The 24,568-nt window shown below is 39.4% G+C and overlaps 1 protein-coding gene across 6 annotated transcripts in view; it reads left to right on the forward strand.

Annotated features, from left to right (window-relative positions):
• Nucleotides 1–24,568, forward strand: part of RABGAP1 (RAB GTPase activating protein 1) — a 168,077-nt gene that overhangs the window by 134,538 nt on the left and 8,971 nt on the right. For all 6 annotated transcript variants that reach the window (XM_010382465.2, XM_030919533.1, XM_030919535.1 and 3 more), the window contains 6 exons: nt 1,316–1,441; nt 2,048–2,191; nt 4,004–4,045; nt 4,397–4,525; nt 17,498–17,590; nt 18,020–18,130. In XM_010382465.2, the coding sequence (XP_010380767.1) occupies nt 1,316–1,441; nt 2,048–2,191; nt 4,004–4,045; nt 4,397–4,525; nt 17,498–17,590; nt 18,020–18,130 (645 nt within the window). The remainder of the gene's footprint in view (nt 1–1,315; nt 1,442–2,047; nt 2,192–4,003; nt 4,046–4,396; nt 4,526–17,497; nt 17,591–18,019; nt 18,131–24,568) is intronic.

Consider the following 24,568-nt stretch of genomic DNA (forward strand, 5'->3'; position numbering starts at 1 on the left):
TGTTTAAAGTTTCAGATTTTGGAGCATTTTTATTTTCAGATATGGGTTGCTCAACCTGTACAAGTAAAACAAAAGCCACTTTGGTTTTTCTTAACTGAACCCAGCTTGTTGCTATTGGTAGTCATGTAAAAATATGATAAAGCTATGACATGAGTAAAGAGGTTAAGTTTTTATTTTGTTTTGTTGTTTTAATGAGACTTTATATCTCAAAGTCCCACAAGCCTGGGTGATTTATCTTCATTCTCACCTTCAGTTCAAGGACATTTATCCCCTTGAAAATGGGTTTTCCAATCAGACCCTCCATGTCTTGTTTTGAACTCTTGCTGCTTGTTTTAGAGTGAGGGGAGATGGGCTACCTAGCATCAGAATCACCACTATGGGTTAGGCCACATCTCCTTGCATGTGGCAAAGTAAATTTGCCTTCCATGACAAAGACTTCAAAAATCTGGGCTTTTGCCCCAGATACTCTTAACTTTCCAGTAATGATCTACTATGCTTTTCTCACTTACTACTTAATCTGATTTGCTCTTTAGTTCTGCTTTCTTCTCAGTGATTTCTGTGCTCAGCCCGCCTGCATCATCTTGTTCCACAGAAGCCTGCCCACCTTCTTGACTTTTTTGAAGGCTTGCTACGTTCACACCAATCCTTAAATAACAGTGCTTCTTTTTTCTCTTTTGAAAATATCTTGCCAGGTTCTCAGGGAAATAGTTATCCATGAAACTATGGAAAATGTAGGTATTGTTATAAATATAAATAGAAGTGAAGGAGACTTTTGTAGAAGCATTACTGCGAGCCTTAGAATGTGTCAGGTTCTTCTATAACAAGCTATGTTTTTAACAACAGCGAGGAAGAAAAACAATTTTTCTAGAATGAAATAGCAGCTAAGGAAGGAAAAATGGTTAAACAGAAGTCCCAGGATTTGGGAAAGATGACACCTGCACTGTTTATCAGCCTATTTCTGCTCAGCTCAAATTCTGTCCTTCCTACAAAGTCTGTTTCTGACTGCCTTAGGCAGATACAGGCCTTCCTGTTCTTGTATTATCACTGATATCTAATCCCTATTACAGTTATTTTAATACTGGTTGTGTGGGAGACTCCTTGAGGACAGGAACCGTGCTGACAAAGAGTTAACTATTCCTTGTCTGAGTAAATAAATGTTTTAAACACAACCTTAGGCCTGAGTTTCTGCATAGCACTAAATATTCTGGTAAGACAATAATATAAAGCTGGATTTAATATCCTGAGAAAACTTCTGTATGTTTTGTGATTCCCCACCACCATCCTACCTACCCAACAACTTGCCTATCTGTTACAGATGCCTGAAGAACAGGCATTCAGTGTTCTGGTCAAGATCATGTTTGACTATGGGCTCAGGGAACTTTTCAAGCAAAACTTTGAAGATTTGCATTGCAAATTTTACCAATTGGAGCACCTCATGCAGGTAAAAAGAGAAACCAGCTTGTGTTTGACAAAAAGAGTACAGGACTAAGGAGCACCAAATTGAGGAAATGGTGCCAGGGAGCAGTGGTGATTGCCTTAGCGATTCGTGGCTAAGGATGGGTTTCATTTTTATCATTTCTCACTATATGATTACGATGCAAAGATTAAGAAAGTGTTAAACTTTCACACCTCATGGATGTGAGCTGATAAACTCCCAAAAGATCAGATGACTTTGTAGGGGTCTTTTCCACAGCTAACTCAGTCAAGAAGTACTCCCCAAGGCTCTGAAGCTGACTGGTTAGGAATCTCATAACAAAAGTGAAACAGACTTTCCCAAATGTTTTATAATTTGGAGGGAAAAACAGACTTTCCAAATACTTGTCACCATTTTGGGGATTCCTCTTTCTTTAGAACTAGTTTGTGGTCTGGAAAAAAGAGTTTAGTGCCAGCTTAATACCAGATGATAAGTGTTCTGAGCACTTTGGAGATTTTTAGAAAAACACAAGTATTTTACTTTTTTGACCTATTCCTGGTAGATTTATGTGCCTCCTTAGTGGGAATTGGACAGATGCATAAGTGCCCAGAAGTAATTGGTTTGCTATTTCAGGAATACATTCCTGACCTGTACAACCACTTCCTGGATATAAGCCTTGAAGCGCACATGTATGCCTCCCAGTGGTTTCTTACTCTCTTCACTGCAAAATTCCCTCTCTACATGGTCTTCCATATCATCGACCTGCTTTTATGTGAGGTATGTATCAGAGGCTGCAGCACTTTGGCTTTTGTTTGCAGTGTACTTGAGAACAAATTCTGTTTTGAGGGTCAGCTCTGTCAAAACAGAATTGGTCTCTTTAGTTATTTTATTTTATTGCTAGGAAATCTAGGTTTAAGTGACTTTTCCTTGGACTAAAGCTAATGATCATATTTGTTAAAGGTGTACTCTGATATGAAAAGACATACTGAGTTAGACATTTGTATTAGTTCATATTAAGTTTGACTGTATTGAATGAAGAAACCCAAAATAACAGTGATTTTAAAAAATAGCTTTTTTCTCTCTCATGAAAAAAGTCAGAATGTTGGCAGTAGCGTGCCTTCCCTCCACTCTGACTGTTAGCCATATGGAGGAGTAGTGCACCAGCCATTATATCTATATTCAAGCCAGGAGGATTAGAGAATGGGACAGGGTGCATCCTCTGTTTTTAAAAGAGATTTCCTGGAAATTCCATCCAGTATTTCCACTTTATGGTTAGAACTTAGTTATACGACCACACCTAACTGCAAGGGAGACTTTTTAAAAAATAAGCTGAGCAGGAATTTGCTAAAAATTAGAGATTTATTACTAAAGAGAAAATAGATATTAGAGTAAATAACAGTCTTTGCCATGGTGTAATTTTGGATTTTGTGTGGTGTGTTCATTTGTTTAAGAAAAACATAATTATAAAACTAATATATCTTTATAGAAAATATAAGTAAAAATAATTAAAAATACTTCAAATCCCACTGTCTATAGGTTAGCTGCTTTTAACAGTTTGGTTAAAAGTAGTATCCTTTCAGCCTTTTTTGTGTGTTCATATATGTGTATATATAATTACTATACAGAATAATATGGTTTCCATATGGATGGAACACTATATATTATGGTTCTCTATGTGTATATTTAAAAATATGATTGTTATTTATACGCTTTGGTATCCTCTTTGTAAATTTCATGTACTTGAACATGCACATCTGTACTATCCTTTCTAATTATGCTATATTCAAAGCATAAAAAAATTCATAAAGAATTTGTATCGACCAATCAGCTTAAAATATTCTGAGAAACAGAAGAAATAAATATTACCAAATATGCCATTTTTCTAAGTTGCTGCAAAGTATCCCATTATTTGGATGTTCCATACTTTATGTAACCAATTTCTAATCACTAACCTTTAGATTGTATCTAGCTTTTCACTAGTATAAACAACCATCTGTAAAGTAGCTACTAAGGGCCAGTGGCATGCCAAGTAATTTACATAAACTTTTCAGCTAATTATCTCAGAAAACCCTTAGGAGAGTATTAGTTATGGAAACTGAGGCCCAGCAGCTTAAGCAGTTTAACTTGATCAATAGATAGTGCTTCCTCTCCTTTGTTCTTAGTCCCAGGAAGGAGCCCTGAGCAGATTCAGTTCTGGAATATAGGGCTTATCGACAGAGTGGTTGCTGTACATGGATTGGGACAGCACAGGATAGAGGAAAATTCCCCAGGAGTTATTTCCTGAGAGATCACAACTTTATGACTGATCTTTTGGTTTGGAAGCATGGAATACTTTGGAAAAGCATTTCTTATTATTGAATATGAGAATAGGGCAAGAAAAGCTCTTTTTTCAGAAAAATGGGAAACTAAGTGTTTAAGCAACTTTTCAGTGGCCCTTTAGGTTTTATTTTTCAAGGTAGTTCTGAGATAATTCATTTCCTTCCTTAAGTTTTCACAATTTCTTTAAAAATATGGGGCATTCTGAGGACAAATAGCATAGTAATCGAGATATAAATGCTGACAGTGTTCTTTTTGTCTGTTCTCTTTCAGGGAATAAGTGTTATTTTTAATGTCGCCCTTGGATTATTAAAGGTATTCATTTATTTATTAGCCAAGTTATCTGTCCTTCCCTGCTCTGCACTTGCAACACCTTCATTGTAGTCTGATTCTGAGCAGTCACTGTGCACTAGCACTACCCCTGACAGTGGATGTATGCAGGTGGCTCTGACAAAAGCTAAGACATATCTTCTGGGAATTATAAAAGTGCTGGAAATCTAGCATTACCCCTTACAGTGGATGTATGCAGGTGGCTCTGACAAAAGCTAAGAAGTATCTTCTGGGGATTGTAAAAGTGCTGAGAAGTGCTGGGAATATAAAAAACTTCTTGTGCATCCTTATGGCAACACATTTTTTCTATATATGTTTGTATTTTCTTACTTCAAGACTTCAAAAGATGACCTGCTGTTGACAGACTTTGAAGGTGCCTTGAAGTTCTTTAGGGTTCAGCTTCCTAAGAGATACCGCTCAGAAGAAAATGCAAAAAAACTAATGGAATTAGCCTGCAACATGAAGGTAAAATAATTTTGCGTTAGTTAAGATTCTGTTTTTCACTTAGTGTCTCACTGTTCCTGATCAAACATTTATAATACATAATTATGTATTATATTTATAACACTTATAATACATACATAATATTAATGTTAATATTTATAATATATAAATATTGGTGATGTTTTCTTCTGTATTATATGACTCTTAACCTTTTTTCCCCAAAATACTTTCCTATATATTATAATCCTATGAATGAAATCTCATTGTCTCCCCCAACCCCCAAACTGTGGGAAGAGTATTAATATCCCTGTTTTGAAGACAAAACAAAAAGAGGTTATAGTTCCCTAGTTGTACACCTAGTTAGTGGCAGAATTCAGGTTTCATGATTTCTTCTGCTGTGTTGGTTTGAGACAAGGCTAGAGTGCAGTGGCGCAATCATAACTCATTGTAGCCTCAACCTCCCAGGCTCAAGCAGTCCTCCCAACTCATCCTCCTGAGTAGCTGGGACTACAGGTATGCACCACTACACCCAGCTGATTTTTAACTTTTTTTTTTTTGTAGATTTGGGTTCTCACTATATTGTCCAGGCTAGTCTCAAACTCCTAGGCTCAAGTGATCCTCCCACATTGGCCTCCCAAAGTGCTGGAATTACAGAAGTGAGACACCAAGCCTGGCCTTAACTTTCAACAATTTGTTCTGGTCAGAAATTCCCTAAAATGAAGCTAATGATACATGAAGAAAACTCAGTTTTATCACTTCAAATGGCATTTGTGATTTGCACAATTTTTTTAAAGTAAAAAGATACAGGGTCTTGTGTTCGCGTTATCATAACATTGTATTGTATTGTATTGTATTGTATTGTATTGTATTGTATTGTATTGTATTGTATTGTATTGTATTTATTTTCTGTGGGGCTTTTTTTTGAGACAGGGTCTCACTCTTGTTACCCAGGCTGAAGTGCAGTGGTGCAGTCACAGCTCACTGTAGCCTCAACCTCCCTGGGCTCACTTATTTAGGGCTCAGTTTCTGCTTCTGTAAAATAATACTTTACTTCTCATTCTGGTTATGTGTCAGACTGAGCTAACTCAGATTACCCTTTTTTTTTTTAACACGTAGAGAGGCTAAATAAAATACACCCCAAGAAATGTTTAAATGCCTGGAAGAACTTGAAATAGAAATGCACAGGTATTTAAAACAAAGTAGCTCAACTACTCTCAGGGGAGTATGGAACTATGTGTAGCTATTAGGGGTTTAATGCTCACACAGACATAGTGGATATGATTTGGGGCCTTTAGGAGGTAGCTGAAAAGTGAGGCCTTTGCATAAAGTTAGGACCTCTGAATGGCTCCCCTGTCTGTTAAAGGAGGAATATAAAAACTCTACCTATTAGCCAGAGAAACAGTAGAAATCATAATATGAATAGTGGATTAGAAAAAAAAAAAAGGAAATAGAACTTCTGGTAATTAAAATAATCATCAAAGTTTACATTCCATTTAAAATGTTACATAATTCGTAGGTATTACGGCTAACACTTAATGATAGTTTACCATGTGCTTGGTACTATGGTTAAATGCTTTTATATGTGGGGATTAGCTACAATATCATATGTACAGTGTTTAACATAGTGCCTGGTAGTCAGGGTTCAAGAAATGATGGCTATGACTATAATTATTTCCTCCCTGATTGTTAAGTAGATAACAAACATTTTTGCAGTAATATTTTCAAAGAGAATAGGTTTGCACAAAGCATAGAACCAAATGAGTTCTGAGATTCTTTGAGTCACTCTTCCCATCTCAGCCTGGTTCAGCACACAAGAGGATGCTGCCTCTTTTTTGCTGATGATTTCTTTGCCTCCAAAATCTACTCCTTTCTCAGTATCCCAATCTCAATTAGGGGTACCTGGTTGCTCAGGCCAAAAACCTTGCTGTCCTCTTGACTCCTCTCTTTCTCACACTCCATGTCTCTGCCTGTTGTCAGAATATATCCTGACTCTGATCACTACCACCTTCATTATTAACATCCTAATCTAACCATCATCATCCTTTCCTGTTTCCATAGTGGCTTCCTACCTGGCTCTTTATCGCATGTCTCCTTTCACGTTTCCACCACCCAGAGGCATCCCGCATTCAATTTTGCTCCTTTTTTTTCCAAATGTTTTTTATGCGTTCTTAAATAATTGAGTTCATACAGTCAGTATCACTTTTCTTCCTGTTTCATGCAATTACACGGATTTTCCTCACTGTGATACTGTGGGTAAATAATCAGTTGTAAATGGTTATATAATTCCTCTGCTTGAATTTGTCTCACTGTGCCACAGTTTATTTAACTGTGCCCCTCGTTTTTCTTGTTTGTTTGTTTGTTGTTTGTTTGTTTGTTTTGAGACAGGGTCTCGCTCTGTCACCCAGGCTGGAATGCAGTGGCACAGTCTCAGCTCACTGCAACCTCTGCCTCCCAGGTTCAAGTAATTCTCCTGTTTCAGCCTCCCAAGTAACTGAGATTACAGGCATGCCACCATGCCCAGCTACTTTTTTGTATTTTTAGTAGACACAGTATTTTGCCATGTTGGCCAGGCTGGTCTCAAACTCCTGACCTCAAGTGATACACCCGCCTCAGCCTCCCAGAGTGCTGGGATTACAGGCGTGAGCCACCACACCCAGCCCGCCACTCTTACTTTAATTTTTGTTGTGATGTGAACGGTTCTATACATAAAGATTCATTGGATTTTAGAGTTTTTCCTTAAACTCTGATTCTGTCTCCTACTACATTTCCCCCTTCTCCTTCCAAATCAGATACCCTGGCCTCCTTGCTGTTCTTAGACCTTTGCACTGGTCAGTCTCTCTGCTTGTAATGTTCTCCTGAATGTCTGCATGGCTTCACTGTCCCCTCATCCAGTCTTCAGCTCATATATCCACACCTTCTCAAATTGCAGTATCTAAAGTAGCAGCTCCCCCAACCTTTTATGCCGTTACCTCCTTACCCTATCTTATTTTCCCTTACTGGAATGGAGGCTGTGCAGCAGAAGAGACAATCTCTTTGGTTTACTGCTGAATCCACAGTACCAAGAACAGGATCTGGCTTATAAATATTGATTGAATAAGTGATGAATAAATACACTATTGAGTTTCTACCATGTGTTTTCCAAAGAAGAGTTAATATGGATTTGGGCAAAGCTTAATAGTTTTCAGCCAGAAGTCTTACCTTTTGGATGTCCATTAGCTTGAAATACTTTCATGATATATGGATCCTTTATTTCCATATATGGAAAGGTGGGGAAAGTCCAGGTAGGAGGAATCTAGTGTCTTGTTTTTTCTTGCCTATGCCTTCAATGAGACAAGTCTGACAAGGCTGCCTTTAGTGTGTCTGCACAGCACATATATTTTGTGCTTAGATATATAATTCCTTCTAGCCCCGGAGAACTTTGGGGTACACTTTGGATGTTTCTCCCTATTTGCACGTGATTTCAGGTGAGACAGTAGTTTTTCCTGAAATTGGCTTACAGCCTGAAAAGTGTAGAGATTGACCAGAACATGAGAGAATGGGATTTTTCTGCCAGAAGGTAAGATATGGTATGTATGGTTTAGTTAGTGATGATTGGTTGTCTTCTGGCAGTTATAAAAAATATTAAGAGAGATACACATAATAGTTGAACCTGTTATTGGCAAAGCGGTAATTCAGTGGTAACTTGCCAGTTCAAAATTAGGAAAAGTCATCATTGGCAAGTGCATCATGAGCCCTGCATTCTGTGGCTTGCGTGAGGTATGAGTGCACATGATCATCGGTGGTTTGAGCCCAGTAGACATTGAAAGGGTGGTTCATGATATGTGGTTCCAAAGCTTGTTTAGAAACAAGCTTTTGAAGTTTTTCGTGTGGAATTTACAAAGGTAACTTTTGCTTCGCAACTCACTGAAATCCCTTCCGTGATTTTTTAAATGTTTGTAAATTGCGGCTTGGTTTACTCAGTTGTACAGTTGACCTTTGAGCAACATGGTATGAACTGCATGGATCCACTTATACTTGGATTTTTTTCAATAAAAGTTACACCAACTATGCCTCCTGTCTCCCCTTCTACCTCTGCCTCCTCCACTTCTGCCTCTGCTACCTTTGAGACAGAAAGACCAACCTCTCTTCCTCCTTCTCAGCCTACACATCATGATGACAACCAGGATGAAGACCTTTATGATGATCCACTTCCACTTAGTGAATAGTAAATGTATTTTCTCTTCCTTACGATTTTCTTAATATTTTCTCTAGCTTATTATATTGTAAGAATTCAGTATATAATACCTGTAACATACAAAATATGTATTAATTGACTTTATGTTATCAGTATGCCTTCTGGTCAATAGTAAGCCATTAGTAAGTAAATTTTGGGGGAGTCAGAAGTTACACGTGGATTTTCAACTGCGCAGGGCGTCAGTGCCCCTAACTCGTGTTGTTCAAGGGTTAACTGTACTTCCTAATTAAGGTGAGAATTGGAAATACTTTGCCTCACATGCCAGTCTAGGAAACAGATAGCTACTTTTGTTGTCATTGTTGTGATTTTTGGTCTTTTGAGAAGGGTCTTGCTCTGTCACCCCTGCTGGAATGTAGCCGCACAATCATGGCTCACTGCAGCCTCGACCTCCCAGACTCAAAACAATCCTCCCACGTCACCCTTCCAAGTAGCTGCGAGTACGGGCATGCACCACCATCTCCCGGCTGTTTTGTTTTGTTTTGTTTTGTGTAGAGACAAGGTCTCGCTGTGTTGCCCAGGCTGGTCTCAAACTCCTGGACCCAAGTGATCGACCCAGCTCTCCCTCCCAGAGTGCTGGGATTACAGGTGTGCGCCACTGCACTGGCCGTTGTTGTGTTTTAATATTATGATATTGTTGTAATTTGTAGTATTGATATAGTTCTTAAAAGCATCTTATTTCTTCCTCACAGTACCCTGTGAGATACAGTAAGGCACATGAAGTGACTTACCCAAGTCGTACCAGCTGTATAGTGACAGAGCACCCTAGTGGAACTCGGGCCTCTGACTCTGTGTTCCCAATGCTTTCCAACCCATTCCACTGCCTCTTACCATTGCAAAGGTTCAATAATTAAATTTGGTGTGGCAGTATCTGAAATGGCCACAAGATGGGTATGTTGCTCTAAAATGTCTATATTCTTCTCCATGCCCTTGGGATTTTGTTTTTCTTTATAAATCTTTTTCTGTCTCTGTCCTTACTTGCCTCTCTCTACTTTTGTCTTTTTTTCAGGCCTTTTACTTCTCCTATTCTCCCTCTTTCCCCTTAAAGTGAACTTATTATGGGACTGAAATGTTTAATTTATTTCTTGAGGAGTTTAGATCCCCTGCTGCTAATCTAAAATTTAACAGTGTACCTCAAAACTCATTTAGCTATCCATTGACCTCTCCCCCTTTATGGGTCAGTGACCTGAGATAGAAAAATTGTTCCACTTCTGATAGAGGATCTAAAAGGCATTCTATTCTAAATAGATTATTCTAGAAGATCATTTATGGTCCTGGGAGCCCCACAGCCCTTTCATACAACTGTGCCTCGCATAGTCTTTAGAGGGGAATATTGAAAGGTCTTTTAAATTTTTGATTCAAGAAATATGCGAGGGAAACTCTTTCTTCATATCTGTATAGGCATTTTTGAGAACAAGTGAGATATATGAGGCTAGTTTAGAAGACACAACAATCATGCTCTAAGAGATGGCCCAGTCAGTCTCCTAGATCAAACCTGAAGACTTGACCATTTTGCCGTAGAATCCTGCCTAAGATGAAATGGAATTGCTGAACCATTGCTTCATTTGAATGTGTCATTTTAAACATCACATGAATGTGCCAGACTTCAAACTACTTGTGAGAAAAGGTACTAGTACAAAAACCAAATAGCTGTGTCTCCAAATTAATACAATGCTTAACCATTTGCTATTTGGAGAAACAGAAAACTCTTCAGCATTCAGGAGTATTTTCCCTTGGGGGATATTTTTATTCCAGAGCTTAAAAACAACACTAATTTGAACTTCATTCTCTGTTCAAATTATTTGTGTAGTTAGTATATATTAGATTTAAGCTGTCTGAGGGCTGCGACTTCATTAGTCTTTGTTGATGGATTCACAGAATTGTACACAGTGCTCTCATATAGTGAAGTAATCCTCACAGTGACCATATGAGGGCCTTTTAGGGATGTGCATACTGAGACGTAGAGAATTGATGTAAACTCTCAAAGGATATAAAGTTAGTAACTAATGGAGTTGAGATTAGATCCCAAGAGTTTCAGACTCTGAAGTCAATTCTTATGGGCATTCCGCTTTACTGTAAATGGCAGATTGAATGAATGGGACAGGAGCCATTTGTGTGTTACCCCTTTTTGGTGATTTTAGTAATGTAATGATGGGTACCTCTATCTCTATGTCGGAGTTGAAATTTAATTCTCTATACACTACACAAAGTTCAGCTTTTCTTATAACTAGACCAGACTCTAGTTTTAATTTCTTTGCTTGTTCCTACCTTTTAGAATCAGATTTTATGAGGACACTTCTGAATGGGTGCTCTCTTTCTCTGTAATAAACCCTAAATTTTGCCAGTTGTTGTAAGGGTAGTGATGGGCACTGCCTTCTTATTTTAATAAGCTGGTCTCCCTTAGTCCTTATCTGTTTGTGTTCTCTGCTACTAATTTGCTTCTTCCATTTTAGAAAAACACTATGGTGGTAGAACCAGAATATCTAATTCTACTTAGTGATCTTTGAAGGAGTTAAACTGTTTGAACAAATTAAATTAAAAGGCTCAGAAATTAAATAGAATGTTTATTTCCATTGGTGAAGAATGCAGGCCTTCGAGACCCACAGACCTTGACTTTTATCCTGGCTCTGCTTCTGCTATGTGACCCCAGGGTAGGTTAACATCGCAGGGTTGTGAGAGAATAAGATGATGCCTTGAAAGTGGCTGCTGCTTCCATCCCTCAAATACCAGTGTTCCTCTGGCCTGCCCTGCTTTGACCTTTGCCCAGGCATCCAGAGTACTTTCCTTAAGTCAGTTCAAGTCAACAAACACTTACAGATTTTCTTGAGTGTTCAGCACTGAGCAGGCCACAGAGATAAATAAGAAACAGGAATCACCCCAGACTTGCATTCTTATGCTGGCACTGCCACTGAACCCTGGGTGCTTGACTTTGGACAAGTCACCTATCTATGATATGGTTTGATGTGATCCATCTATGGTATGATAAGTATCACCTGCTATATAATCTATGATGAGGAAGTAAGACCTAGACCTATCTAGATAGATAGATAGATAGATAGATAGATAGATAGATAGATAGATAGATAGATAGATAGAGATAGGTAGAGAGAGAGAGAGAAAGAGAGAGAGAGAGAGATCTAGGTCTTACTTCCTCATCAGTAAAATGAGGGAGATAATCCCTGCTCTGCTCATCTCCATAAGTTGTTTTGAGAAGTAAATAAAATAGTAGATTTGTAGACATCTTGTTATCTTGAAAAGTCCTGAGTAAATCTCAGGTTCTTTTTAATCAATAACTGAAAAATCAGTCCCTGTCCTGAGCGTTAAACAGGAAGATAGACTTGTGTCAGATTTTTTATTTAGCTTTCTGATAGTCCTACCACATGAAGCAATGAAGACTTTGGAGTCAGGATCTCCTTAATGTACCAGACTCTTGCCCCATACTGTCCACCCACTCACCCAACAACATGCTTCTCTCTCACCGTGCAGAGCTACTAATGTTCAACCTCCCACCTCACTGGACTCCCTATGACTCCAGCTCAGCACGGTTTCTGATTTTTGCAACACTTTTTTAAGCCAAACTTGGAAAGCAGCTCCACTTCCAATGATAGCCTGTTTCATGCTTTTCTGTGTTAAATTGACTTTGTTTAAAATGGCTCTTTGTTTGCAGCACATGTTCAGAGGGGTAGCTGTGTCCCTTGATTCAGGACAGCATGCCAGGTAATAATGACAAATAGTAGCTAAAATTTATTGAAAATACTCCACTGTGTGCTAGGAACTTTTCTGAGGACTTTACATGTATTTTGTTTTTTGATCTTCATAACAGTAGTCTTCATAAGGACTGTTAGGATTTTTACAGATGAGGAAATAGAGGCTTAAGATTAGGCAGCTTGCCATTGGTCACACAGTAAGTTATTGGCAGAACCAGGACTCCAGCCTTTGTCCGTTCCACCTGCACAGCCCGAGCTCTTAGTGGGCAGGTTGTACCATGTCACGCCTGCTCAGGTGAGCATCCACTCTCACTCTTTCTCCATGTGTGTGGCCCTTGCCGTCACTGTCTATTCCAGGGGCTGATCAGAGACCAGCTTCCCCAGGGCAAGTGGCATAGATTTTAAGACAGCACATTATCCAGTTCCTGTGACAGATTAATGACAAGTGAGTGACCAAAGGAGAGATGTTTTCGACTGAATTTGTGCTTCTATCAAAATAACAAACTGGCAAGTATCAAGTCTGTACCTTCTCTCTAATTTAAGGTTTCTTAATATGGGACAATGCACAGGCCTCAGGGGTTCCATGAGCCCTCTGAAATGGTATGTAGAATGTTTGATTGTGGAGGGAGAGGGGAAGTTGGCTTCTGTGCACTCTTTATTAGAGAGGAACCATGCTCTCAAGAGACTTTCAAGTAGTGCTATTTCTAATGGTGTTAAGAACCCCGGTGCTAATATAGTGGGGTATAAGGTTGGTTTTACCAACAAATCCAGCCTTAAGTATTTGTTAGGCTTCTTTTCCCCCCACAAAGTATATTTAAACAGAACAAGGATTGAATTTCAAATTTAATTTTCTTTGAGGGCAGAAATACCTCTGTGTGAAGCTGTGATTTCCAAAGCCTTCTGATAGGAATCAGTGAACAGCGGGTATGATTCAGAGCTCTGAGTCTAAATCCATAGCTTCCCTTGCTTCCTGAATTCAATTAAAAGTTAAAAGTAAGAGAGAGAGAAAATGAATCTTGGACTTCTGAATCTCTGTTCATTAAGTATTTTCATGCTTACTGTGTGAAACGCATTAGGAATTTCACAATGAATAGGACTTCCTGCCCTCATGGAGTTTGTGTGTTGGCACCTATATATATCTTTGTATTGCTAATGCCATTGCACATGGTAGTGCTTAACTACTGGTTAAATAAATGTCCCTACTGCATCTTTATTAAGGTAAAAAGAAAGCCTTTGGCTTTGATTTGTTTAACATCCTGTTATTATGAGTCCCAGTTACTTTCCAAGCATTGAACACTGGAGATACAGTAGTAAGGATAACATATATGGCCTTTCTCCTGGTGGGAAGACAGACAATTAAGTAGAAATATAAGTAATTGTGAGCTTGGATTGCTGCCATGGAGGAATTGACTTGATGCTATGAGAAGAGTTATATAACTGAAAGACCTGGCCTGACAGGACGAGAGTATGAGGGAAGAGTTTGCTAAAGAAGGGGTGTTGGAACTGTAATCCCAAAAGTGAATAAGAATGAGCCAGGTGTGAGGTTGTCTAGGCAGAAGGAACATGCTTGCATTGCACGCCCACTTTGGTTGCCATTTCCATTCAGAAGAAAAGTCAATGCAAGGAAAAGAGAGTACTTTTTCAGTAATTTAGCAAGCATTTCTGGGTACTCGCTATGCATGAACAGGGGACAACAATGAGTGAGAGACAGTTCTGGCCTGGAGAAGACATTCATAATGTCATAGGCAGGCCAAGAGGTGCTGGCCTCTCCCAGGTATGGCCTCAAAAGGAGGCTTAAAATGCTTATGCTGCTGCTGGCACCTTTTGGTTCCCCGTTCGGGTTTCAGGCATCAGTCTTTTTCTTGGAGTTGGTGCCTCAAAGGCAGCCTAAACTAGTTGACCCATGCTGCAAAAGTCAGCATCAGCCGTCAACCCATGAGAAGCTTTGGTGTTTTTATTGATTTTGTGCTTGTGGTGAGTGTTTAAGGGAGAGAGGAAGGGTGGGAGGGAGAAAAAGAGAGACTGAGAAGAGGTGAGAGTGAAGACTGGGAAAAGATTGAGCTGGTGAAGAAGTCAGGACCCTGGACCAGCAAAGTCTGTGAAGACAGCAGAGCTTTGTGTACACCCATTCCTGAGAGGTGACCCCTGAGGACTGATTCGGAAGTAAATGAAGACCGTCAGCTAGAGAAACACAGAACTCTTAGAGAAACCCTGGATAATTATGAAAATGATACTTAAACAACATTTCTGTTTTTCCTAATTATAAAAATAATTCATACTCAATGCAGAAAACTTGGAAGACATAGGAAAAATGAAAAGAAACACGCATATCCTATCATGAGAATGTAAGAAGCAAATGAGATGTTGGTCCGTGTAAAGGTTCTATTATTTACCAGGTACTTATCACACACTCTTGTTACATATGATACTGAGAGAGAATCAACCCTATTACTGTGAGGGTGAGGCAGCTATAATAAGGGTTAATGAAATATAGAAGACATTGTTCTGTAGTTAGCCTATTAAAACATATATCTATGGGGAAAAATGTTAATTCTTCCTTATCCAGCAAGAGAATGAAAAATTGAAGAATCTTGAAGATTTGTGAAAATGTTTTACAGGATTTGGTGTCAATTCGTTTTTTTAAATATAGTGCCATGGGAGCCTCATAACCACCGCCCTTCCTCCCATTTACTCAGAATGCAAAAGCACTGGGATGAAGTGTTTGCTGTTCACAGCCTCATTTATTTTCTGTTCCACTACTATTGATCTGTTAGGATTGTCTATACACTTATTGATTGCATAGACATTTTACTTAGATGCTTTCTTTGTGAGTCACTTAGGTACACAGCAGAAGTTTACCCTAGCATTGGCCCTAAACTGCAGAAGATCTCAGCTTAAGGATGTCCGTTTGTGGCCTTACCCCAGGTGTTGAGTGAGCATCTTTCTATAGAGGTCAGCTGGAGCAGAATGCTGTCTTCCTGGCTGCCTAACCTTGGGCAACACCCAGACTCCAGGAATAGAGCTCTGATTGAGGCAGACCTGCAAACAGCCTGACTAGGGGAGGTGTCCACAGTCAGTGGGAGAGGAACACACTCTCCCACTGAGAGCGTCTAGACACACGCCAACACACAGCAAACGTGGGCCTATCCCTTCCCCTTTCTAGGTCTTATTTCTTCATCTATAAAATAAGAAATTTGGAGTGGAGTAGATCTGAGAGTCCTAGTTACCTGGACCTGGGGACTAACAGGCAGATTTCCAAGTCAGCACTTTAGTGCTGATTACTAAAGCTTCAGGAAGGGATGACCATTAGTTTTATAATCATTCTTTTAAAATATATATATATTTAGATGGGATCTCACTCTGTCACCCAGATGGGACACAGTGGTGCAGTCTTGGCTCACTCCATTCCCAACCTCATGGGCTCCAGGGATCCTCTCACCTCAGCCTCCTGAGTAGCTGGGACTACAGGCACATGCCACCATACCTGGCCAATTTTTGTATTTTTTTGTAGAGAGAGTCTTGCTGTGTTGTCCAGGCTGGTCTCAAACTCCTAGCCTCAAGTGATCCTTCTGCCTTGGCCTCCCAAATGGCTGAGATTACAGGTGTGAGCCACTGCACCCAGCCATAATCAGTCTTTAAACTACACACATCTGTGTTTTTTTAAATCACTTTTCTATTACATCTCATAATTTTTGAACATATAATTTTAAAAAATGTCATAGGGATTGGCTAGCTGTTCAAAGGAAGGAAAGATAGTCACCACCCAGCCTGGGCAACATAGCAAAGCTCCATCGCTAGAAAAAAGTAAAAATCAGCCAGGTGTGGTGTTGTGTGCCTGTAGTCCCAGCTCCTTGGGAGGCTGGGGCGGGAGGATCAACTTACCACAGGATGTCAAGGCTGCAGTGAGCTGAGATCACACCACTGCACTCCAGCTTGGGTGATAGAGACCCTGTCTCAAAGAGGAAAAAAGGCAGTTACATCTTGAAGGTGTGTTGCCCTTGGTTATAATTTAGCTTGAAGAAGGAGACAGCACCAACTAGTAAGGAGGGGAAAGCCTGTTATGTAGAAGGAAAGCCAAGAGAATAAAGGGAGAAAAGATTTTCTAGAAGAAAGCAGAGTAGATTGGTCATGTTAAAGCATGAAAGTCAGGGAGTTTTGAAGTTTAGTTGGGGAGATGTAAGACCACTGGACAGAGTAAAAAGACACCACTGGTGACCTTCAACAGGGTTGTTTCATAGAGAAATCAGAGCAAAGGCCTGACTTACATTAAGGAGGGGCAGGTCTTGAAGCAGCGGAGGTGAAGATCTAGGCCTGTGGTTTGCAATGGTTTGTAAGAAAAGGCTTGAGAGAAAGAGAACAATAATCTGATGGGGTGAGAGGGCATCTAAGCAGAGTAGTCAGCAGAGCTGTATTTTTAAGGGTACAGATAATTGTCTATTTGAAAGCAGCACGGAAGGAGGTAGCAGAGAGGAAAGGGAAGGGATAGAGAGGTGCTAGGATAGTGAGGACTTCGGATGGAGTCCAACTGCCAGGGCTCAAATCCCAGATCTCCCAGTCCCTTATTGTGTGACTTTGGTCAAGTTACATAACCAACCTCCTTATACCTCAGTTAACTTGCCTATAAGATGAGGATGAGAATAGCACACTTTGTAGAGGTGTTGTGAGGTCACAGATTTAAAGGATTTAGCAGCACTCGTATATGTTAAATAAAATGGTGGTATTATTATTAGAGACAAATAGGACCTAGAACTTGTAGGAGGAGCCATCTGTAGGGTGTTCATTCTAATACTGTCAGGAACCAGACATCTCCAGCAGAACCAGAAACACATTGCCTTAGGAACCAGACATCTCCAGCAGAACTCGAAACACATTGAGAATTTGGGGTCCTGGGCTTATACCCTACTCAGATGATTTCCCTCCAAAAAACATAGGAAATACCACGTCCATAATGATTGAGATTGCCCAGGCCACCAGAAGTCTTTGTCTTCAGTGCAGGCACTGAAGCACCCACTACTTTCTAATACTTCTTAATTTACCCTATGATTTATCTTACAGATTAGTCAAAAGAAGTTGAAAAAATACGAGAAAGAGTATCACACCATGAGGGAACAGCAGGCCCAGCAAGAAGACCCCATCGAGCGATTTGAGGTTTGTTTGCTTATGGCCTACGTGTGAGGAGCTCCCAGGCTTTCATTTCCTATGATTGTGCCTGTAACTAACTTCATTGAGTCCTTTTTAAAATTCAGTTCCTCTGTAGGTTCAAGTTTTAGTTTGAGTTTGCAAATTAGCAAGCAAGATCTGTTTTTGCTTCAAACCAGCTGCCTGGTTTGTTATAGTTCAGTGGCTTTTCATCACAGTTAGTAAATAGTAGCTGCTTGACAAGGTCACTTGAATCAGTTAAGTATTTCTTTATGGAGCTAGAAAATAAGTAATTGTTGATTTGGAAACACATCAGGTCCAGCCATTTATCTTACTGTTTCCATAGGACTTAGAAATTTATTTTGAGGTTTAACCCAGAGAAATGACATTTCCATCTGATTTTTGTGTGTCTGTAACTGGTTTCTTTCTACTTTTCAGCGGGAGAATAGGCGTCTACAAGAAGCTAACATGAGATTGGAACAGGAAAATGATGACTTAGCCCATGAGCTGGTGACCAGCAAGATTGCACTACGGAAGGACCTGGATAACGTAAGTCCAACGGGTCTGAAGGGAAAGACTGCACTGAGACACTTGACTTTTCCCCTCAAGAGATCCTGGAATTTTGGTGTTCCTTATTCTAGCCACCTATAAAGTTTCCCTCTTGTGATACAACTTGCTTGTCAGTGTCACTTCCCTCCTTTCCTTCAGGAATTATCTGTTGTCTCACAAAGCTCTCCTTACCACCTTCTTTTCTCATTGTGCACATAATCCTTGAGCTCCTTTCCCAAACATCATTTGATTAACAGACTTTGTGGTTAATTCTTACATTACTATAATTGGCAGGAGCATTTGATCATCATAATTACCTTAACCTCCCCCTCAGACAAGAGATTTTGTTATCCTACATATTTCGTGCCTGTTGAAAAGGCATTGCCAGTTGGAATGCAGCTCAGTACCTCAGCAACTTGCAGTTTTATCAGGAGTTTCTGTTGACAGATGTTTCATTTTTCTTTGCTTCTCCTAATTTTAACAATTTTGGAATGATGTCTTTTCTGGCAGAAACCCTTTTCTATTTTCTGTACTACAAACTAACCTTAGAAGAAATGGTATAATCTCTCGATCATGGTTTAGGTCAGAAGTTGGCAAACATTTTCTGTAAAGGGATGGATAATAAGTGTTTGAGGCTTGTGGCCCTATAGTCTCCATTGCTGCTACTTAGCAAAAGCAGACATAGATGATATGCAAATGAATGAGCATGTCTGTGTTGCAATTAAAAGCTTTATTTACAAAAATAGGTGACAGGCTGGATTTGACCCTTGGACTATAGTTTGCCACCCCTTTAGATTTCCCTGCCAGGCTCCTAGGATTACCTTTCTGCTCGTTGGTTTCCTAAAGTTCCAGGGATGGGCTCAGGCTGTTGAGGATTTTTACGGGGGTCTTACATTATATGCACTGAAATAGGGTCCATGAATTTCAGGATGTCCTTGACATCCACCAGAAGCGTATGAACATTTTGCGTACTCATGCATTTCCTTGAAAGGCTGTGCTTTTGTTTAGTTCTCCTAGGTAGAAAGATTGTGGTTTCATCAGATTCTCAAAGTGGTTAAGAGGTGAGATAGAGCGCACAGTATCTACCAGTTCAGAAAATGTAGGATAGACCTGGATACTAATGCCAGCTACTCTACTTTCGGCTCACCTTGGACACCCTGTAAAATGAAGGGTGGTAGAATAATAGCTATGTCACAGGGTATAAAGAGAATTACATAATTAGATATATATGAAAGCATCATTAAAAAAATCAGGCACAGGCAGTGTTAGCTCCCTCTGCTTGTCTGCTTGTCATCTACAAATAACTGAATTTAACAGGGAAGGCTCCTCTTTGCAGTTTTTGCAGGGAGAATGTTTCAAGGTCATTAGCCCTCAATGACCAGAACCTGAGCTCTTTTGACGGCTTTTTGGCTTACCACAGTCTGCTTATCAGGGTTGAGTTTCCTCCTTACGGTGCAAATTCCCAGCATATCTCTGTTCCTCTTTGTAGAAACACTATATGGGTCATTCTCTCCCTGTTTGGGTATTTCTGCCTAGTGAGTGGAGGGAGGCAGGTATACATGGAGCAGGGACTACTGAGGCAGGGCCAGAGGTGTGCACCTAACACAGCCCTCATAGCAGCTGTGGGTCATGCAGAAAGGAGAAAAGAAAGGAAAAGAAAAAAAAAAAAATACAGGTCTTGAACAGGAGCCTTTGTGTCCTACAATGAAATTAAGAGGCAGCTTAGGCCAAAATTCCAGGTGGATTTTTAGTTTGAGCTGTTCCTTTTTCCAGTCTAACAGGCCCAGTATTAACAGTGACACCCACTAGTGAGTCATAGACTACTTATGTTCTTAAAACCTGCCCCTAAACAACATAAACCCTTTTTCAAGTCATCTTATCCTGACACAGTAGTCAGGGAACTAGGTTTCATTCCTGATATTAGGAGTGCAAAATAATAAGAATTATAATATTAGCTCCCATTTACTGATGATTTGTGGTGCCAGGCACTATGATAAACATTTTACTAAACTTTCATCTCTCTCACCCTTATCTCAGCCTTGGGAGAACAGTAATGTAAGTTCCATTTATGGATGAGGATTTTTTTTTAGCAGCTGTAAAACTTGAGATTCAGTTGAAGGCACCCAGGAAAAAGCAGAGCCAGGCCCATGGAACTGGAATGTCCAGGCTTTTGTTTTGTTTTTGTTTTTGTTTTTGTTTTTGGTTTTGTTTTTGTTTTTTTTTACAGTGCCACCTTGTTTCCACAGTACATATGGGACAAGGAGCTATGAATCGATGTCATAACCATATCAAAAACATGAGGACCAGGGATTGTGACAGAAGAGCTAACATTTCTTGAGCACTTACCAAGTGCTAGGCACTGTTCTAAGTGCTTTCAGTATATTATCAAATCCTCAGAGTAGCCCATGTTGTAGAAGGGATATAATTATGATTCCCATTTTACTGATGAGGAAACTGAAGCAAAAAGAGGTTAAATATCCCACACAGATCACCCAGCTACTGGCCAAGCCCTCAAATTGAAGGCCTGACACCAGAGCTCACCCTCCTACGCAGGCAGCAGGGCTCAGGAGCGTCACACCAGGGCCCATCCTGCAGTCATCTAAAATGCTGCAGAGACACACCTTTCCCACACTCACTTTCCCTTCCCAAGTTAGACTTCTCTCTATAGTTTATTGTGAATCGTCACTGAAAATCAGCCGGATTCTTCCTCACTGAAGGGGGGAGGATTGTGGGGCCCTTTCATTATATTTTTACTTTAGGGACTTAGGTTTTTGAAAGAACTTCATTCCTTTGAGCTCTTTCCTTCCTGCATCTCAGAGAAAAGCTCTGGTGTGAGGCTTTAAAATATCCAGAACCCTCTTGTATTTTCGGTTAATTATACATCACTTTTGTTATTCATCACCTGTCACTTTTGCTGTTCTTCACACAGCAGCTGTGGAGAAATTCCATGTCAGCCACTTAATTCCTAGGTGACCCCAGTCATGACTGGACCTGACACTGGTGCTGAAAGGATGAGGGGAACCTATGGAAGGTCCCTGCAGAGCTGATAGATAGGACCATGTCCGAGTCCCCTCTAGCAGGGTCACTCCTCTGTGTTGAAACAGATGTGGGAGTGAAGGAAACTGGCTGGTGAGCCCAACCTGCTGTCCAGCAGGATGTGAACTCTGGCATGGCTGCTTATTAGTTCTGTGGTATTTTGCAAATTGCTGAACTTGCCCCATTGAGTTAACTTGGCCCCTTTATTAAAAATCAATTGACCCTAAATTTGCAGGTTTACTTCTTGATTCTGTCTGCTCCATCTGTTTGTGTGTCTATCCTTAAGTCAGTACCACACTGTCTTGCTTACTGTAGCTTTATAATAAATCTTAAAATCAGTTCATGTGAGTTCTCCAACTTTGTTGTTCTTTGCATTTCTGTATCAGTGTTAGAATCAGCTTGTCAACTTCTAGAAATAAAAGCGTCTGGCTTTTGAGTGAGGTTCATGGAATCTGTAAAGCAGTTTGGGGAGAATTGACATCTGAACAACAATTGAGGCTTTCAATCCAGAACATGTTAAAATTTTCATTTATTAAGGTCTTTTTCAGTTTCTCTCAGCAGCAATGATTTTTAGTGTTCAATTTACAAGACATGCACGTTTTAATCTATTGTAAAGTGGTATTGTTTTTTAAATTTCATTTTCCAGTTGTGTATTGCTAGTCTCTAGAGATGCAATTGGTTTTTGTGTTGTGACCTTGTATCCTGTGACCTTGTTAGTCTGGCAACTTTTAAACATATTTTTTGGGATTTTCCACATATACAATCATATCATCTCTGAATACAGTTTTTCTTCCTTTCATATTTATCTGCCTCTCTTTTGCTTGTCTCACTGCACTGACTAGCATCTTCAGAACGATGCTGAATGGTGAGAGTGGACATCAATGCCTGGTTCCAGACATTAGCTGTAGGTTTTTCATAGAGTAGGTTGAAGAAATAAATTCTCCTCTGTTCCTGTTTGCTGAGTTTTTGTCATGAATGGTTGTTGAATTTTGTCAAATGCTTTTCCTGTGTCTGTTGAGATAATCATTTGGTACTTCTCCTTAATTCTGTTAATATAGTGAAATAAATTCACTTTTCAATGTAAACCAACCTTGTATTCCTAGGATAAACTCCAGTTGGGGTTTCTATTTTTTATTAAAGATTTTAATTTTTATTAAATATTTATATGTTCATAAGGAATATTTGGAGTTTTCTTTAATATTTTTGTCTGGTTTTGTCATTGGGGAATGCTGGCCTCATAAAATGAAGTGAGAAGTGTTCCCTCCTGTTTTCTTGAGGACTTTATGTATGATTGTTCTTTAATTAAATCTTTAGTTCCCTAGTGAAGTCATGCAGACCTGAAATTTTCTTTGCAGGAAATTAATTGTGAATTCTTTCTCTTTCTAGATATGGAGCTATGCAAATTTTCTAATTTTTTGTGTGTCTGTTTTTATAATTTGTGTCTTTCAAGTAATTTATCCATTTAGTCTTAAGTCTGTTGATATAAGGTTGTGTGTATTTCCTTACTCTCTTAATGTTTGTAAGATCTGTAGAGACGTTTCATTTTCATTCCTGATGTACGTCATTTCTTTTTCCCACTTTGACATAACCAGCCTAGCTAGAAGTTTATCAATTGTTTCGATCTTTTCAAAAGCCAACTTTAGCCTGGGCAACATGGCAAAAATTAGCTGGCTGTGGTGTCACATGCCTATATTCCCAGCTACATAGAAGGCTTAGGTGAGAGGATCACTTGAACCCAGGAGGCAAGGGCTGCAGTAAACCAAGATAATGCCACTGCACTCAGCCTGGGTGACAGAGTGAAACGTTGTCTCAAAAAGAAAAAAAGCCAACTTTTGGTTTTATTGAGTTTTCTCTGTTGTCCTGTTTCATTGATTTCTGCTTTTACTTTCTTTGGGTTTCATTTGCTCTTTTTCTGGCTTCTTAAAGAGGAAGCTTGAATAACTCTGGACCTTCTTTTCTAAAATAAGCATTTAAAGTTATTAATCTCAGCCAGGCACAATGCCTCATTCCTGTAATCCTAGCACTTTGGAGGCCAAAGCAGGAAGATTGCTTGAGCCCAAGAGTTTGAGACCAGCCTGGGCAATATAGCAAGACTTCGTCTCTACAAAAAAAATTTTGAAAAATAGCTGAGCATGGTGACGCATGCCTGTAGTCCCAGCTACTTGGGAGGCTGAGATGGGAGTATTATTTGAGCCCAGGAGTTCAAGGTTAAAGTGAGCTGTGATCGTACCACTACATTTTATCCTGGGCAACAGAATGTGACCCTGTCTCTCTGAAGAAAAAAAAAATCATAAATCTCCATGTAAGCACTATTTTCAGCTGCATTCCACATACTCTGATGTGTTGTGCTTTTATTTTCATTCAGTTCTTGTGATTTACTCTTTCACTTACACAAGTTTATTAGTAGTATGTAATTTAATTTCCAACTATTGTTTTTCCCAGAAACTTTTCTGTTGTTTATTTTTCATTTAATTCTGTTGTGATCAGAGATTATATCCTGCCTGATTTTAATCCTTTTAAAATACACCGTTACTTATTTTATGGCTTATCATATAATCAGTTTGGGTGAATGTACCACATGCACTTGGAAAGTATGTATGTTCTATTGTGAGTGGAGTGTACTGTGTCAGGCCAAATTGGTTGATAGTGTTCAAGTCTTATATAGAACAACTTGATTTTCTCTGGTGGTTCTATCGCTTACTGAGAGAGCACAGTGGAAGTTTCTGTGACTCTAATTGTGCATTTTTCTTTTTCTCCTTTTAGTTACATAGGGATTTGTTTCATGTAATTTGAATTTCTGCATACATTTTGGATTGTTAACACTTCCTTAATGGAGTGACTCTTTTATCATTATGAAGTGTCCCTCTTTGTCCTTGGTAATATCCTTTGTCCTGAAATCTGCTATACCTGACATTTTTATAGCCAGTCCAGTTTTCATGGTATTGTGTGGTATGTACATCTTTTTCCATCCTTTTACTTTTAATATGTCTGTGTCTTTATATATAAAATGGGTTTTTGTTTTGTCCAAATGATCATTTGTTTTCTATTTGTCCTCTTTGCATTTTTTTCCTCTTTCTGTATTCTTTGGTTTAATTGGGCATTTTCATTATTTCATTTTATCTCCTGTGTTGCCTGATAAGCTATTCTAGAGCTTCCTCTTCTCCAGAGCCCTGTCCCATGCCTTCCAGCCACCCTGACTTCCTGTCTCCTTAACCCTTTGAGGCTCTCATGCTCTGCTTGGAACCTAAGCAGAAAGTCAGGGTGAAAGCAGGACCTTGTTTGTTTTCTTCCTTCCAGAAACCTCAGTTCTGCATTTATTGTTCTCAGTGTCCGAAAATAGCTGTTTCATATGTTTTATCCAGTTTTCTGTTTATAGTAGGAGGATAAACTTGCTCCCTGTTA

This window comes from Rhinopithecus roxellana, chromosome 16 (genome assembly GCF_007565055.1).
Source record: "Rhinopithecus roxellana isolate Shanxi Qingling chromosome 16, ASM756505v1, whole genome shotgun sequence".
NCBI classification, from domain to species: Eukaryota; Metazoa; Chordata; class Mammalia; order Primates; family Cercopithecidae; genus Rhinopithecus; species Rhinopithecus roxellana.